A 13,534-nucleotide genomic window follows, 5' to 3' on the forward strand; every position below is an offset into this window, starting at 1 on the left:
AGGATTATGACACGCTGACACTTGGGGGGACGGGATAATGACACGCTGACACTTGGGGAGGCGAGATAATGACATGCTGACTCGTGGGGGACGGGATAATGACACGCTGATACTTGGTGGACGGCATAACGACACGCTGACACTTAGAGGACGGGATAATGACACACTGACACTTGGGGGACGGGATAATGACACGCTGATACTTGGTGGACGGCATAACGACACGCTGACACTTGGGGGACGGGATAACGACAGGCTGATACTTGGGGGGACGGGATAATGACACGCTGATATTTGGGGGACGGGATAATGACAGGCTGACACTTGGGGGATGGGATAATGACACGCTGATACCTGGGGGGACAGGATAATGACACGCTGAAACTTGGGGGACGGGATAATGACACCCTGACACTTGGGGGACGGGATAATGACATGCTGATACTTGGGGGACGAGAGAATGACAGGCTGACACTTGGGGGATGGGATAATGACACGCTGACACTTGGGGGACGAGATAATGATACGCTGACACTTGGGGAGCGGGATAATGACTCGCTGATACTTGGGGGACCGGATAATGACAAGTTGACACTTGGGGGACGGGATAATGACACACTGACACTTGGGGGACGATATAATGACATGCTGACACTTGGGGGACGGGATAATGACACGCTGATACTTGGGGGACGGGATAATGACACGCTGACACTTGGGGGACGGGATAATGACACGCTGACACTTGGGGGACGGGATAATGACAGGCTGATACTTGGGGGACGGGATAATGACACGCTGACACTTGGGGGATGAGATAATGACACACTGACACTTGTGGACGGGATAATGACACGCTGACACTTGGGGGACGGGATAATGACACGCTGACACTTGGGGGACGGGATAATGACAGGCTGATACTTGGGGGACGGGATAATGACACGCTGACACTTGGGGGACGGGATAATGACACACTGATACTTGGGGGACGGGATAATGACATGCTGACACTTGGGGGACGGGATAATGACACGCTGTCACTTGGGGGATGGGATAATGGCACGCTGATAGTTGGGGGATGGGATAATGACACGCTGATACTTGGGGGACGGCATAATGACAGGCTAATACTTGGGGGACGGGATAATCACACACTGACACTCGGGGGACGAGATAACACGCTAAAGCTTGCGGAGCGGGATAATGACAGGCTGACACTAGGGGGGACGGGATAATGACAGGCTGACACTAGGGGGGACGGGATAATGACACGCTGACACTTGGGGGATGGGATAATGACACGCTGATACGTGGGGGACGGGATAATGACACGCTGACACTTGGGGGACAGGATAATGACACACTGATACTTGGGGGACTGGATAATGACATGCTGATACTTGGGGGACGAGAGAATGACAGGCTGACACTTGGGGGACAGGATAATTACACGCTGACACTTGGGGGACGGGATAATGACACACTGATACTTGGGGGACTGGATAATGACATGCTGATACTTGGGGGACGAGAGAATGACATGCTGACACTTGGGGGACAGGATAATGACACGCTGACACTTGGGGGACGAGATAATGATACGCTGACACTTGGGGAGCAGGATAATAACTCGCTGACACTTGGGGGACGAGATAATGATACGCTGACACTTGGGGAGCAGGATAATAACTTGCTGACACTTGGGGGATGGGATAATGACAAGTTGACACTTGGGGGACGGCATAATGACACGCTGACACTTGGGGGGCGGGATAATGACACACTGACACTTGGGGGACGGGATAATGACACGCTGACACTTGGGGGATGAGATAATGACACACTGACACTTGGGGACGGGATAATGACACGCTGACACTTGGGGGATGGGATAATGACACGCTGATACTTGCGGGACGGGATAATGACACGCTGACACTTGGGGGACGGGATAATGACACACTGACACTTGGCGGACGGGATAATGACACGTTGACACTTGGGGGACGGGATAATGACACGCTGACACTTGGGGGACGGGATAATGACACGCTGACACTTGGGGAGGCGAGATAATGACATGCTGACTCGTGGGGGACGGGATAATGACACGCTGATACTTGGTGGACGGCATAACGACACGCTGACACTTGGGGGACAGGATAATGACATGCTGACACTTAGAGGACGGGATAATGACACGCTGACACTTGGGGAACAGGATAATGACACGCTGACACTTGGGGGGACGGGATAATGACACGCTGACACTTGGGGGACGGGATAATGACACACTGACACTTGGGGGACGGGATAATGACACACTGATACTTGGTGGACGGCATAACGACACGCTGACACTTGGGGGACGGGATAATGACACGCTGATACTTGGGGTACAGGATAATGACACGCTGATACTTGGAGGACGAGATAATGACACGCTAATACTTGGGGAGCGGGATAATGACACGCTGACACTTGGGGGACCGGATAATGACACGCTGACACTTGGGGGACGGGATAATGACACGCTGACACTTGGGGGACGGGATAATGACACGCTGACACTTGGGGGATGTGATAATGACACGCTGGTACTTGGGGGATGGGATAATGACACGCTGGTACTTGGGGGATGGGATAATGACACGCTGACACATGGGGGACGGGATCATGACACACTGACACTTGGGGGACGGGATCATGACACGCTGACACTTGGGGGACGGGATCATGACACGCTGACACTTGGGGAGGCGAGATAATGACATGCTGACTCTTGCGGGACGGGATAATGGCACGCTGATACTTGGGGGACGGGATAATGACACGCTGACACTTGGGGGACGGGATAATGACACACTGACACTTGGGGGACGGGATAATGACACGCTGACACTTGGGGGACGGGATAATGACACGCTGACACTTGGGGGACGGGATAATGACACGCTGACACTTGGGGAGGCGAGATAATGACACGCTGACTCGTGGGGGACGGGATAATGACACGCTGATACTTGGTAGACGGCATAACGACACGCTGACACTTAGAGGACGGGATAATGACACGCTGACACTTGGGGGATGGGATAATGACACGGTGACACTTGGGGAAAGGATAATGACACGCTGACACTTGGGGGACGGGATAATGACACGCTGACACTTGGGGGACAGGATAATGACACGCTGACACTTGGGGGGACGGGATAATGACACGCTGACACTTGGGGAGGCGAGATAATGACATGCTGACTCGTGGGGGATGGGATAATGACACGCTGATACTTGGTGGACGGCATAACGACACGCTGACACTTAGAGGACGGGATAATGACACGCTGACACTTGGGGGACGGGATAATGACACACTGACACTTGGGGGACGGGATAATGACACGCTGATACTTGGTGGACGGCATAACGACACGCTGACACTTGGGGGACGGGATAACGACAGGCTGATACTTGGGGGGACGGGATAATGACACGCTGATATTTGGGGGACGGGATAATGACAGGCTGACACTTGGGGGATGGGATAATGACACGCTGATACCTGGGGGGACAGGATAATGACACGCTGAAACTTGGGGGACGGGATAATGACACCCTGACACTTGGGGGACAGGATAATGACACGCTGATACTTGGGGGACGGGATAATGACAGGCTGACACTTGAGGGACGGGATAACGACTCCCTGATACTTGGGGTACAGGATAATGACACGCTGATATTTGGGGGACGGGATAATGACACGCTGACACTTGGGGGACGGGATAATGACACGCTGATACTTGGGGGACGGGATAATGACTCGGGGGACACAGTGATATGTACGATCTCCTTCTGGACATTGGCGCAGTGCTGCTGCGTTCCTCCGCTTGCGGTCGTTACTTTGCGCTCGGTGACTGTTTGCAGGCAGGTGTTTCGCTCGCTCTCTGCTCCGGTTTTCCTTTCTTTCTGCGGACGCTTCTGCCCAATCGGATTTGAGATTTTTGCTCTTTTAATGCTTTGATGAAAACATAAAATTTAGTTCCAAATCTCCGTTTTGGCGTTTTCCGGGTGCTTCAGTGCAGCGATAATCAATGGCCTCTTGGAGAAAGAATCTATAATTTTTATGATCAATAAAGATTTCTCGTTCCCGTATCTGCGCTCCAATTAATAGCCGCGGCGCCGGGGGAAGAATAGTCAGTTGTGTTCTTGGCTCTCCGTCTGCAGAACCAATAATAAAGCACAACTTATTATTTCATATTGACATTCATGAAATCCTTTATTATTTCTGCTGCAAACATATAAAATGTCTCTCTGCAATGCTGCAGCACTAAAGAGGAGGGAGCGTGAAGCAGGCGTGACGGGGGGGATAGCAGAGCCCCCCAAAAATGTCAGAGTTCTGAGAGCGGTGGAGGGGACCCCTCGGGGAGATGACACTTATCAGCATTAAGGTTGCTGATGGACAACGAGTGGCACTGGGGGGTCTACACTGATCCCCCTACGAGGTGATGTACATCCTCCAGACGTGCACATATAATAGCGGTCAGCCGGAGAGGCGCGGGGGCGCAGGAACGCTTGTTCCAATGGGAAGAGTGTGGCTCCCCACAAAGACCCCTTAAAGCAGGAACGGGGATGTTTTTTGTTCTCTAACTCCGCTTTCACACGGCTGAGAAAATCGCACGATATTTCTGCGTTGCGAGACGCGCAAATGTCAGAAGTATACGAATCCCATTTGGAACGCCGCGCCCATTGTTTACAATGGGACATGAAAACACACAGCGTCCCGGTGTGCGAGGGGCGCGAGTGCAATACAAGCATTCTCATTGACAACTTTACCTGAAGGGGTGGGGGGCGGTTTTTACACTACACACAGGCGTATGCGCACCCACGCTCGCCGCTACAGAGCGTAGTTGCGCACGAACAAGGTAAATATATATATTTTTTTACCATTGAAGTTCCGCAGTATTGCGCACAAGTTTGAAATAAAGAGCGGTCAAATAGTCCTGCCCGGTCTGCCCGGCGCGTACTGTTAGCGGGCGAGCGAATACCTGGGGAAAGCAAAACCATGGAAATCAAAATATGAAGTCGTGATTATCGCGGTCGCGTAACGGGACTAATGCGCGCCCATCAGCTTCAGCCCTCGGCCGGATTCATATGGATGTGTTTGCCATACGCAGAAAATAAAACCCACTGATTCCAATGGGTTCCTCCGCACGTATTTGGCGTGCACGGCTCCGTTGCGCAAAACAATAAGCAGCCGTTCTCTATTTTCCTGCACATTTGTGCAGGGAAAGAACACTTTTTGAATTCATGCAACTAATCGGCCATTTCATTGGCTGAGAGCAGCAGCGCAGGTTTTCGCACAAGCAAATATGCAAAACCCATTGCGCAAATCATGCAACACATGCGTACGGAAACACGCTTGGAAAATCCCTCCTAGATTCTTTCGAGAGCCGGAGGTCCGTGCGCCACTGATACCCCGGGGGTCTGCTTGCTGCAAACTTGGCTGATGGCCCTTGCTGAACCAGCAGGGCCACAGTGAGTAAAAGGGAGGCCACCCGCTACCATGGCACGCCCCCTAGTTGTTGTTCATGGGTTTGCACTTGTGGAAGGTTGCCTCGGCACCTCTGAAGGTCCTTACGGTTATGAGGCTGCAGCATGTAGACCCCCAATACCCGTGCTAACAGCAGAGAGCGCCCCCCAACACATGGCCACAACAGTTTGATTGCAGAGTCTTCCATAGCGACTATTGGCTCTTTCACAGCTTCATCAGACGGGCGCATGAGCAAATACGCTGGCCGCTAGGGAGGAGATTTGCACATTAACCTGTAAAAAGCTTTTTTTTCCTAATTATCAAACTTCTTGCTTTTGCGTGTGAGGAACAAAGATTGGGAAGGTAGATCCCGCCCTGTTAGATCCCGCCCTGTTAGGCCCCACCCCGTTGGGTCCCGCCCTGTTGGGTCCCTCCCTGTTAGGTCCCGCCCTGTTAGGCCCTGCCCTGTTAGGCCCCAGCCCATTGGGTCCCACCCTGTTAGGCCCCGCCCTGTTTTGTCACACATATAAAAACTGTGCATGTGCAAGAAAGACGGGGCACAGCCTAATTGTTCTCGCCCGTAGTAATATCGTGAGAATCACGCTGGTGATTTCGATGGTTTCATGTTTTCACAATTTGCATGATTTTCACGCCCCAAAATGTTAAAAACCACGGCCATTTGTTTAACCCTAAGAGTACAAATGTATCTCCCGTGGGCAGTAGCTGCGCTGTGCGCTGATAAGCCACAACTGTACTTCTCAGTGACCAAAATGCGTTCCCTCTGACTACTCAGCACCACTGCTGCCAGTCCTAGTTGCAGGAGGGTTCACTGCACACTTGGGTTGTGCCGCAGTGTCCCGCCTGCTTCCCTTGATGAGACTGTGCGGCACCCAGTGCTCGGTACAATGCGGTGTTGCGATGCTGCGGTCTCAGTATGCAGCCACCGTCTCTTGGGCATAGCAGTCTCTCTCAGACTCACCAGTCTATTTGCTGCGCTCTCATTCTCCACTGACCCCTCCGACTCCAGCTCTGTCTCACCATCCTTTATTGCAGCTCACTCTTCCTCACGCTACTACCTGAGCCCACCGGCCCACAGCTGGCACTCACTGGCACATCTCACTACTCATGTGCAGCACTGGGCTCAATCACACTCGCTCACGGCACCAGCCACAAGGCTGCACGCCTCAACCACACCTACAACAGTCCTGTCATCGCAGCGTTCAGCAGCAGGTCCGCGCAGAGCACCAATACAATGGCCTCTGCCAACCAGCGCCTCCTGCAAGATGGTATCCAGGGGCACCGTTACTGGTGTCATCAACTAATACAGGAAATGGTGACACCGATGGGAAGGTTCACCAACTCTAAGTGTTAGAGGGTCTCCCCTGCTAAGTCCACATCTGCTTCACATTCCATCCTTCCCTCCAGTGTTCCCCCTTTCCTCCCTTTCTCCCCTCTTGCTTTATTCGCTCGGTTCCTCCACTAGTGATGGGGGGGGGGGGGGGGACTTCAGAAGAGTTCGGCTCAGCAAATATTGGCAAAAAATTTGGTTCAGTCTGAAGTAGTTTGAGCAGAACTGGAACTTCACCAACACCCCTAAAACTGGTGTATGACCCTGTCTAAGAGCCAGAAAAGCCATGTAGGACACTCTAGGTCACCGAGGAGGGCAGCAAAGTCCTGCTGAGATTGTTTAAAACTAAAAACTTTCTTTTTCCTTCTTCACCTCCTTCCCTTTTTCTTATTTCTTTTTTCCTTCGTCTCCATCTTGTTTCTTCTTCCTCTCTTTTTGTTCTCCTTCCTTCTCTTTCTTCTATCCCTTCTTCTCTTTTTTCTTTCTTCTATTGTGTTTCTTCTTCTTTTAGTGTATTCGGTTGGGACAAAGCATCCAAGCTTTGGGTTGTCGTTGAACTGAACATTTAGCAAACCCTGCCCCCACACAGAGTCCAGCAATCAGCTGATTTTCCTGGGGGGTGCCACAGACCTGCAGGATAAATGTAGTATTACAGGGGGGCCATGAAGATGAATAGCCTGTAATACCAGGATGGCAGAAGGTCCCCCAGCACAGGAGCCAATATTACAGAGCAGTTCTCCATTCCTCGTCATGCAGGGGGTCTTGGGCAGGAGCTCCTGCTCCATGACGTCCAGAGGTTCTAGTGTGCACATGAAGAGCGGCTGTGCTCCGGGCCCTTTAATGACCTTTTAATTACTAGATATGATTCCTCCAATCTCAGGTTCCGGCTCCCATAGACATCAGCATCTCTATCACTTCCCTCCATCCACATCAGCAGTCTACGTCACCTCTTTCCTTCCTCATCCTTCCACTGAGTTGGTTCTTCTGGCCTCTTCTTCGGGGGGTCTTTGCCATCTTGCCTGTAGGGGGGCAGACGGTTGTCTTTATTATGAATGGTGTTACCTGGATGATGACTTACCTCCGTGTTCTTCATCCTTACCTGAATTATCCCTCTCTTTTCAGGGAGACGTTCAGAGAACGAACATTCAGGTGGACTTCGGGGACGGTATCGCAGCTTCTTACGCTAATCTCAGCGCGACCGAAGATGGCATCAAGCACGTCTATCAGAACGTGGGCATCTTCAGAGTCCTGGTACAAGTAGACAACAACCTGGGCTCTGACAGTTCTGTGCTTTATCTCCACATTACAGGTACGTCGGGGGATTGTATCTGATCTACAGTATTTTATATACTGCACTTGAAAAGAGGGTCAGAGAAAAAGAGACGTCCGGGGCACTCAGGTGCAAAATTATGGGGGGCAAAGATGGCAACTGCACTTGGGCCTCGATGTCTGAATGTTCCCATGAACTCTCTCTCCCAGGCCTCTCACTAGCAAGGCCAGACTCCTACTGCACACTGATGAAGGTTGAATACCCTGAAACAGCTGTCTGTACATGGGGTCTGGCTTTGCTTTTAATTCCCAGTCATTGTTACAAGGCTTGTATAAAGAGTCTGACTTTGGCTTGAAGGAATGCTGCCTTTCAATAGGTGGCGCTGTGGAGGTATTATTCCATCTCCTTTATTTGCATGAACTCTCTATCACATAAAAAAGTCAGCAGGGCTCTAAATGGAACATGGTATTGAGATACATCTCCAGTACATAGTGATACGAAGCATGCTGGTATAACCTGGGTATCTCCTGTATATAATTATATATACAGCTGGTATAAGTTATACATCTCCTGTATATAGTGATATGGAGCATGCTGGTATAACCTGGGTATCTCCTGTATATAAATATATATACAGCTGGTATAAGTTATACATCTCCTGTATATAGTGATATGGAGCATGCTGGTATAACCTGGGTATCTCCTGTATATAATTATATATGTACAGCCGGTATAAGTTATATATCCTGTATATAGTGATATGGAGCATGCTGGTATAACCTGTGTATATACTGTATATAATTATATATGTACAGCTGATATAAGTTATACATCTCCTGTATATAGTGATATGGAGCATGCTGGTATAACCTGGGAATCTTCTGTATATGAGTATATATGTACAGCTGGTATAAGTCATGCATCCTGTATATAGTGATATGGAGCATGCTGGTATAACCTGAGTATCTCCTGTATATAATTATATATGTACAGCTGGTATATGTTATACATCCTGTATATAGTGATATGGACCATGCTGGTATAACCTGGGGACCTCCAGTATATAATTATATATGTACAGCTGGTATAAGTTGTACATCTCCCTGTATATAGTGATATGGAGCATGCTGGTATAACCTGGGGATCTCCTGTATATAATTATATATGTACAGCTGGTATAAGTTATACATCTCCTGCATATAGTGATATGGAGCATGTTGGCATAACCTGGGTATATACTGTATATAATTATATATGTACAGCTGATACAAGTTATGCATCCTGTATATAGTGATATGGAGCATGCTGGTATAACCTGGGTATCACCTGTATATAATTATATATGTACAGCTGGTATAAGTTATACATCTCCTGTATATAGTGATATGGGGCATGCTGGTATAACCTGGGTATCTCCTGTATATAATTATATATGTACAGCTGGTATAAGTTACACATCACCTGTATATAGTGATATGGACCATGCTGGTATAACCTGGGTATCTCCTGTATATAATTATATATGTACAGCTGGTATAAGTTATACATCTCCTGTATATAGTGATATGGAGCATGCTGGTATAACCTGGGTATCCCCTGTATATAATTATATATGTACAGCTGGTATAAGTTATACATCTCTTGTATATAGTGATATGGAGCATGCTGGTATAACCTGGGGATCTCCTGTATATAATTATATATGTACAGCTTGTATAAGTTATACATCTCCTGTATATAGTGATATGGACCATGCTGGTATAACCTGGGGATCTCCTGTATATAATTATATATGTACAGCTTGTATAAGTTATACATCTCCTGTATATAGTGATATGGGGCATGCTGGTATAACCTGGGTATCTCTGGTATATAATTATATATGTGCAGCTGGTATAAGTTATACATCCCCTGTATATAGTGATATGGAGCATGCTGGTATAACCTGGGGATCTCCTGTATATAATTATATATGTACAGCTTGTATAAGTTATACATCTCCTGTATATAGTGATATGGACCATGCTGGTATAACCTGGGTATCTCTGGTATATAATTATATATGTGCAGCTGGTATAAGTTATACATCCCCTGTATATAGTGATATGGAGCATGCTGGTATAACCTGGGGATCTCCTGTATATAATTATATATGTACAGCTTGTATAAGTTATACATCTCCTGTATATAGTGATATGGAGCATGCTGGTATAACCTGGGTATCTCCTGTAAAGATCTGTATATGTGCAGCTGGTATATGTTATACATCTCCTGTAAAGAACTGTATATGAGCAGCCAGTGTAGGTTCCACATTTCGTCTCAGAACCCTAGCAGTGCCGTATCTTGTACTGAAGCGTTCTGCGAGTCTCGGATTCTTCCGGAGCGAGGCAGTGCCACCTACTGTTCTGAATGAATAATTCATCGCATGCTCCTGACATGTTCCTGCCGTATGGGTTGTGTGCACGTCTGCTGTAATCGGCGCACTGCGGGGGGCTCCTCTCCTCGCCTTCTCATACCCTGCTCCGTGTGCCGCCATGAATGTTATAAATGCTGACAGCTGCTAAAAGTTGCCTTCAGTGAAGTAATTCTTTTTGGCTGCTTCAGCTTGTGATTTGCCGTTCAGAGCTGATGGCTGCGTTACGTAAATTACTGACAACTCAACAAAGCGCAACTCCGTAGGAATAAGAGAGTTTGGACACAATGTATGACACCCCGCATTATGGACAGCGGGGGTCTCCAGGGCGTTTACTGCTGGGTAGCTGCCCGCTCTGACTTATAGGTAAGGGTCCTTAGTGAGGAAACCCCTCTGTAATGTCTAGATGTTCCAAAGTGAATAGTACAGAACTACGTGCAGATGAGGAGTGCAATCAGGCGCCCAAATAATTCCCTCCATCCAGTGCTATGCACAATGCCCATGAGATGAGGCCGCCCTGTCCGGCAGATATGAGTGAGCGTTATCAGCTGTCTCATCTCTCTCCTGCTGGTGTAGATCTGACATTACAGTAAATCCAGGTGGAGCGGCTGGGGGGGGGGGGGGGGGGGGCGCAGGGACGGGGTGACCATATGACCAATATACAGCTCTGCAGTCGCAGAAACTTAAAGGGCTCTGCTCCTCTCAAGAGAGGATACACTAATGCCAGGTGTGTATTCCCAGGTATGCACTGAGGAAGGGCCGCCGCAGCCCTGAACGCACTCATGTGTATGCTGGTCTGAGATGGAAGAGGAGGACTTAAGCTAAACATCACGTATCGTGCTTTTCTGAGAAAAAAAAGTTGCCCATACACCCGTTTTTTAAAGGTGTGATGGTGTTTGGTCGGCTGCACTTTTTTTAAAGTTTGCCCTACAAAAAAAATTTATATTTTCATTCCCACACAAAAAATAAAGAAAATGTCTGATAAAGACCCTGGTTTACAGACTTTGGCCTCCCGGGTATTACTCCACCCCTTCTGTTTCTCCCATTCTCAAAAGGTTGGCATTACAGGCAGAGTTCCCGTAGAAATGAATGTATGTAATACCAGGTCTGACCACTACAGAGAGAACGGAGCTGTCTGCTTCCAGCCGAAATCAACACAGTGCCCAAGCGCACAATTCCAACAAAGAGCTGATCAGCAGGGCTCTTGGGTCACGGACCGCTGCTGGTCTACTATTGATGAGCTATCGTGAAGCTTGGCCATCAGTGGTTTACAACTGGAACTCCTCTATAACTACATAATTCCTGGATCTATCTACAAGAGGCAGAGGCCACTTCTGGTTGCTTCCATGCAGTCATGCAGGTCCTCAGTAACCTCCCAGACATTTCTCCCTCAGTAACTGTTGGCTGACAGTACTCGCACTCCTACAGTACTTAAAGGGATTGTCCAGGATTCACAATCCGTTAAGCCACATTGCATTATCCTGGAGATGTAACCGTGCTGGAGCACTCTGGGATATCTTGTCTCAGCAGCAAATAACATCAAAGCCGGCCACAAACAACTCGGAACGTGCAGCAGTATGTATCATTTCTATCGGAGATGCTAGAGTTACATATTACACAACTATTGCAACAAAGTTACACCAGCCCCACCCTGCTGCAGAGCTGACGGCCTCAGAACGTTACTGTTTATCTGGGCGCTGTATACTATCTGTTTATTCTGAGCACTGCATGCGGCATGTAATATGGAAGAATGGGAAGCATTTACAGAGACCCGGATGGATGAACACAGAACTTGTAGACATGTTAGAAAGGAAGAAATATATGTGCATCAAATGGAAAGAGGAGGAATATCTAAAAAAGAATATAATGGGGTCTGCAGAAAATGGAGGGCAAGGGTCAGAGAAGCTGAAGCTGATAATGAATGGAGGCTTGTAAGAGAGGCCAAAAGCAATAAAAAAGGATTTGGGGTCAAAAGCAAAAGAAAAATCAGAGATGCTATTGGATGCTTGCAGGATAAAAATGGTGAATTGGTTAACAATGATGTTGAGAAGGACGAACTCTTAAATTCCTATTTTGTATATGTTTTCTCTCAGAAAGTAGATGTAACATCAACTGATCTGCTCTGTGCTATTGGGGGAATACAAGAATGCAGGCTATCTATAAGTAGAGGGGTGGTGAGGGTGAGGCCCAGTGTTGGTCAACATTGTTATAAATGATCTGGAGGAGGGAATTGATGGGAAACTGATCAAATTTGCCAACGGCACAAAGCTAGGAGGGATGGCTAACACTAGGGAAGGGAGAGGATTCAGAAAGATCTAGAAAAGCTTGAACAGTGGACGTGCTAAAAACGCTTATTGTTGCCCTCATCCGCTCCACCACCACTCCCACCCCCCTCCCCCCCGGGACCAGACTCTACCCTCTCCAATCCATTTTGACTGCGGCAGCTAGGCTCAACTTCCTGACCGGCCACTACTCGGACGGCTCTGCCCTGTTCCAGTCACTGCCAGGCTGCCCGTCAAATACAGAATAAAATTCACATTTACCACCCTCACCAATAAAGCTCTCCACAGCACTGCTCCGCCCTACATTGTATCCCTCATCCACAGCACTGTGCCGCCCTACATTGTATCCCTCATCCACAGCACCGCGCCGCCCTACATTTTCTCCCTCATCTACAGCACCGCACTGCCCTACATTGTATCCCTCATCCACAGCACTGTGCCGCCCCACATTGTATTCCTCATCCACAGCACCATTCTGCCCTACATTGTATTCCTCATCCACAGCACCGCGCCGCCCCACATTGTATCCCTCATCCACAGCACTGTGCCGCCCCACATTGTATTCCTCATCCACAGCACCATTCTGCCCTACATTGTATTCCTCATCCACAGCACCGCGCCGCCCCACATTGTATCCCTCATCCACAGCACTGTGCCGCCCCACATTGTATTCCTCATCCAC

The 13,534-nt window shown here is 48.7% G+C and overlaps 1 protein-coding gene across 1 annotated transcript in view; it reads left to right on the forward strand.

Moving 5' to 3' along the window:
• The window catches only part of SORCS1 (sortilin related VPS10 domain containing receptor 1), a 619,679-nt gene that overhangs the window by 549,137 nt on the left and 57,008 nt on the right, over positions 1 to 13,534 (forward strand). Inside the window, exon 19 of the mRNA XM_066601489.1 lies at positions 8,010 to 8,196. Within this exon, the coding sequence (XP_066457586.1) occupies positions 8,010 to 8,196 (187 nt within the window). The remainder of the gene's footprint in view (positions 1 to 8,009; positions 8,197 to 13,534) is intronic.

Source organism: Eleutherodactylus coqui, chromosome 4, assembly GCF_035609145.1.
Source record: "Eleutherodactylus coqui strain aEleCoq1 chromosome 4, aEleCoq1.hap1, whole genome shotgun sequence".
NCBI lineage: Eukaryota > Metazoa > Chordata > Amphibia > Anura > Eleutherodactylidae > Eleutherodactylus > Eleutherodactylus coqui.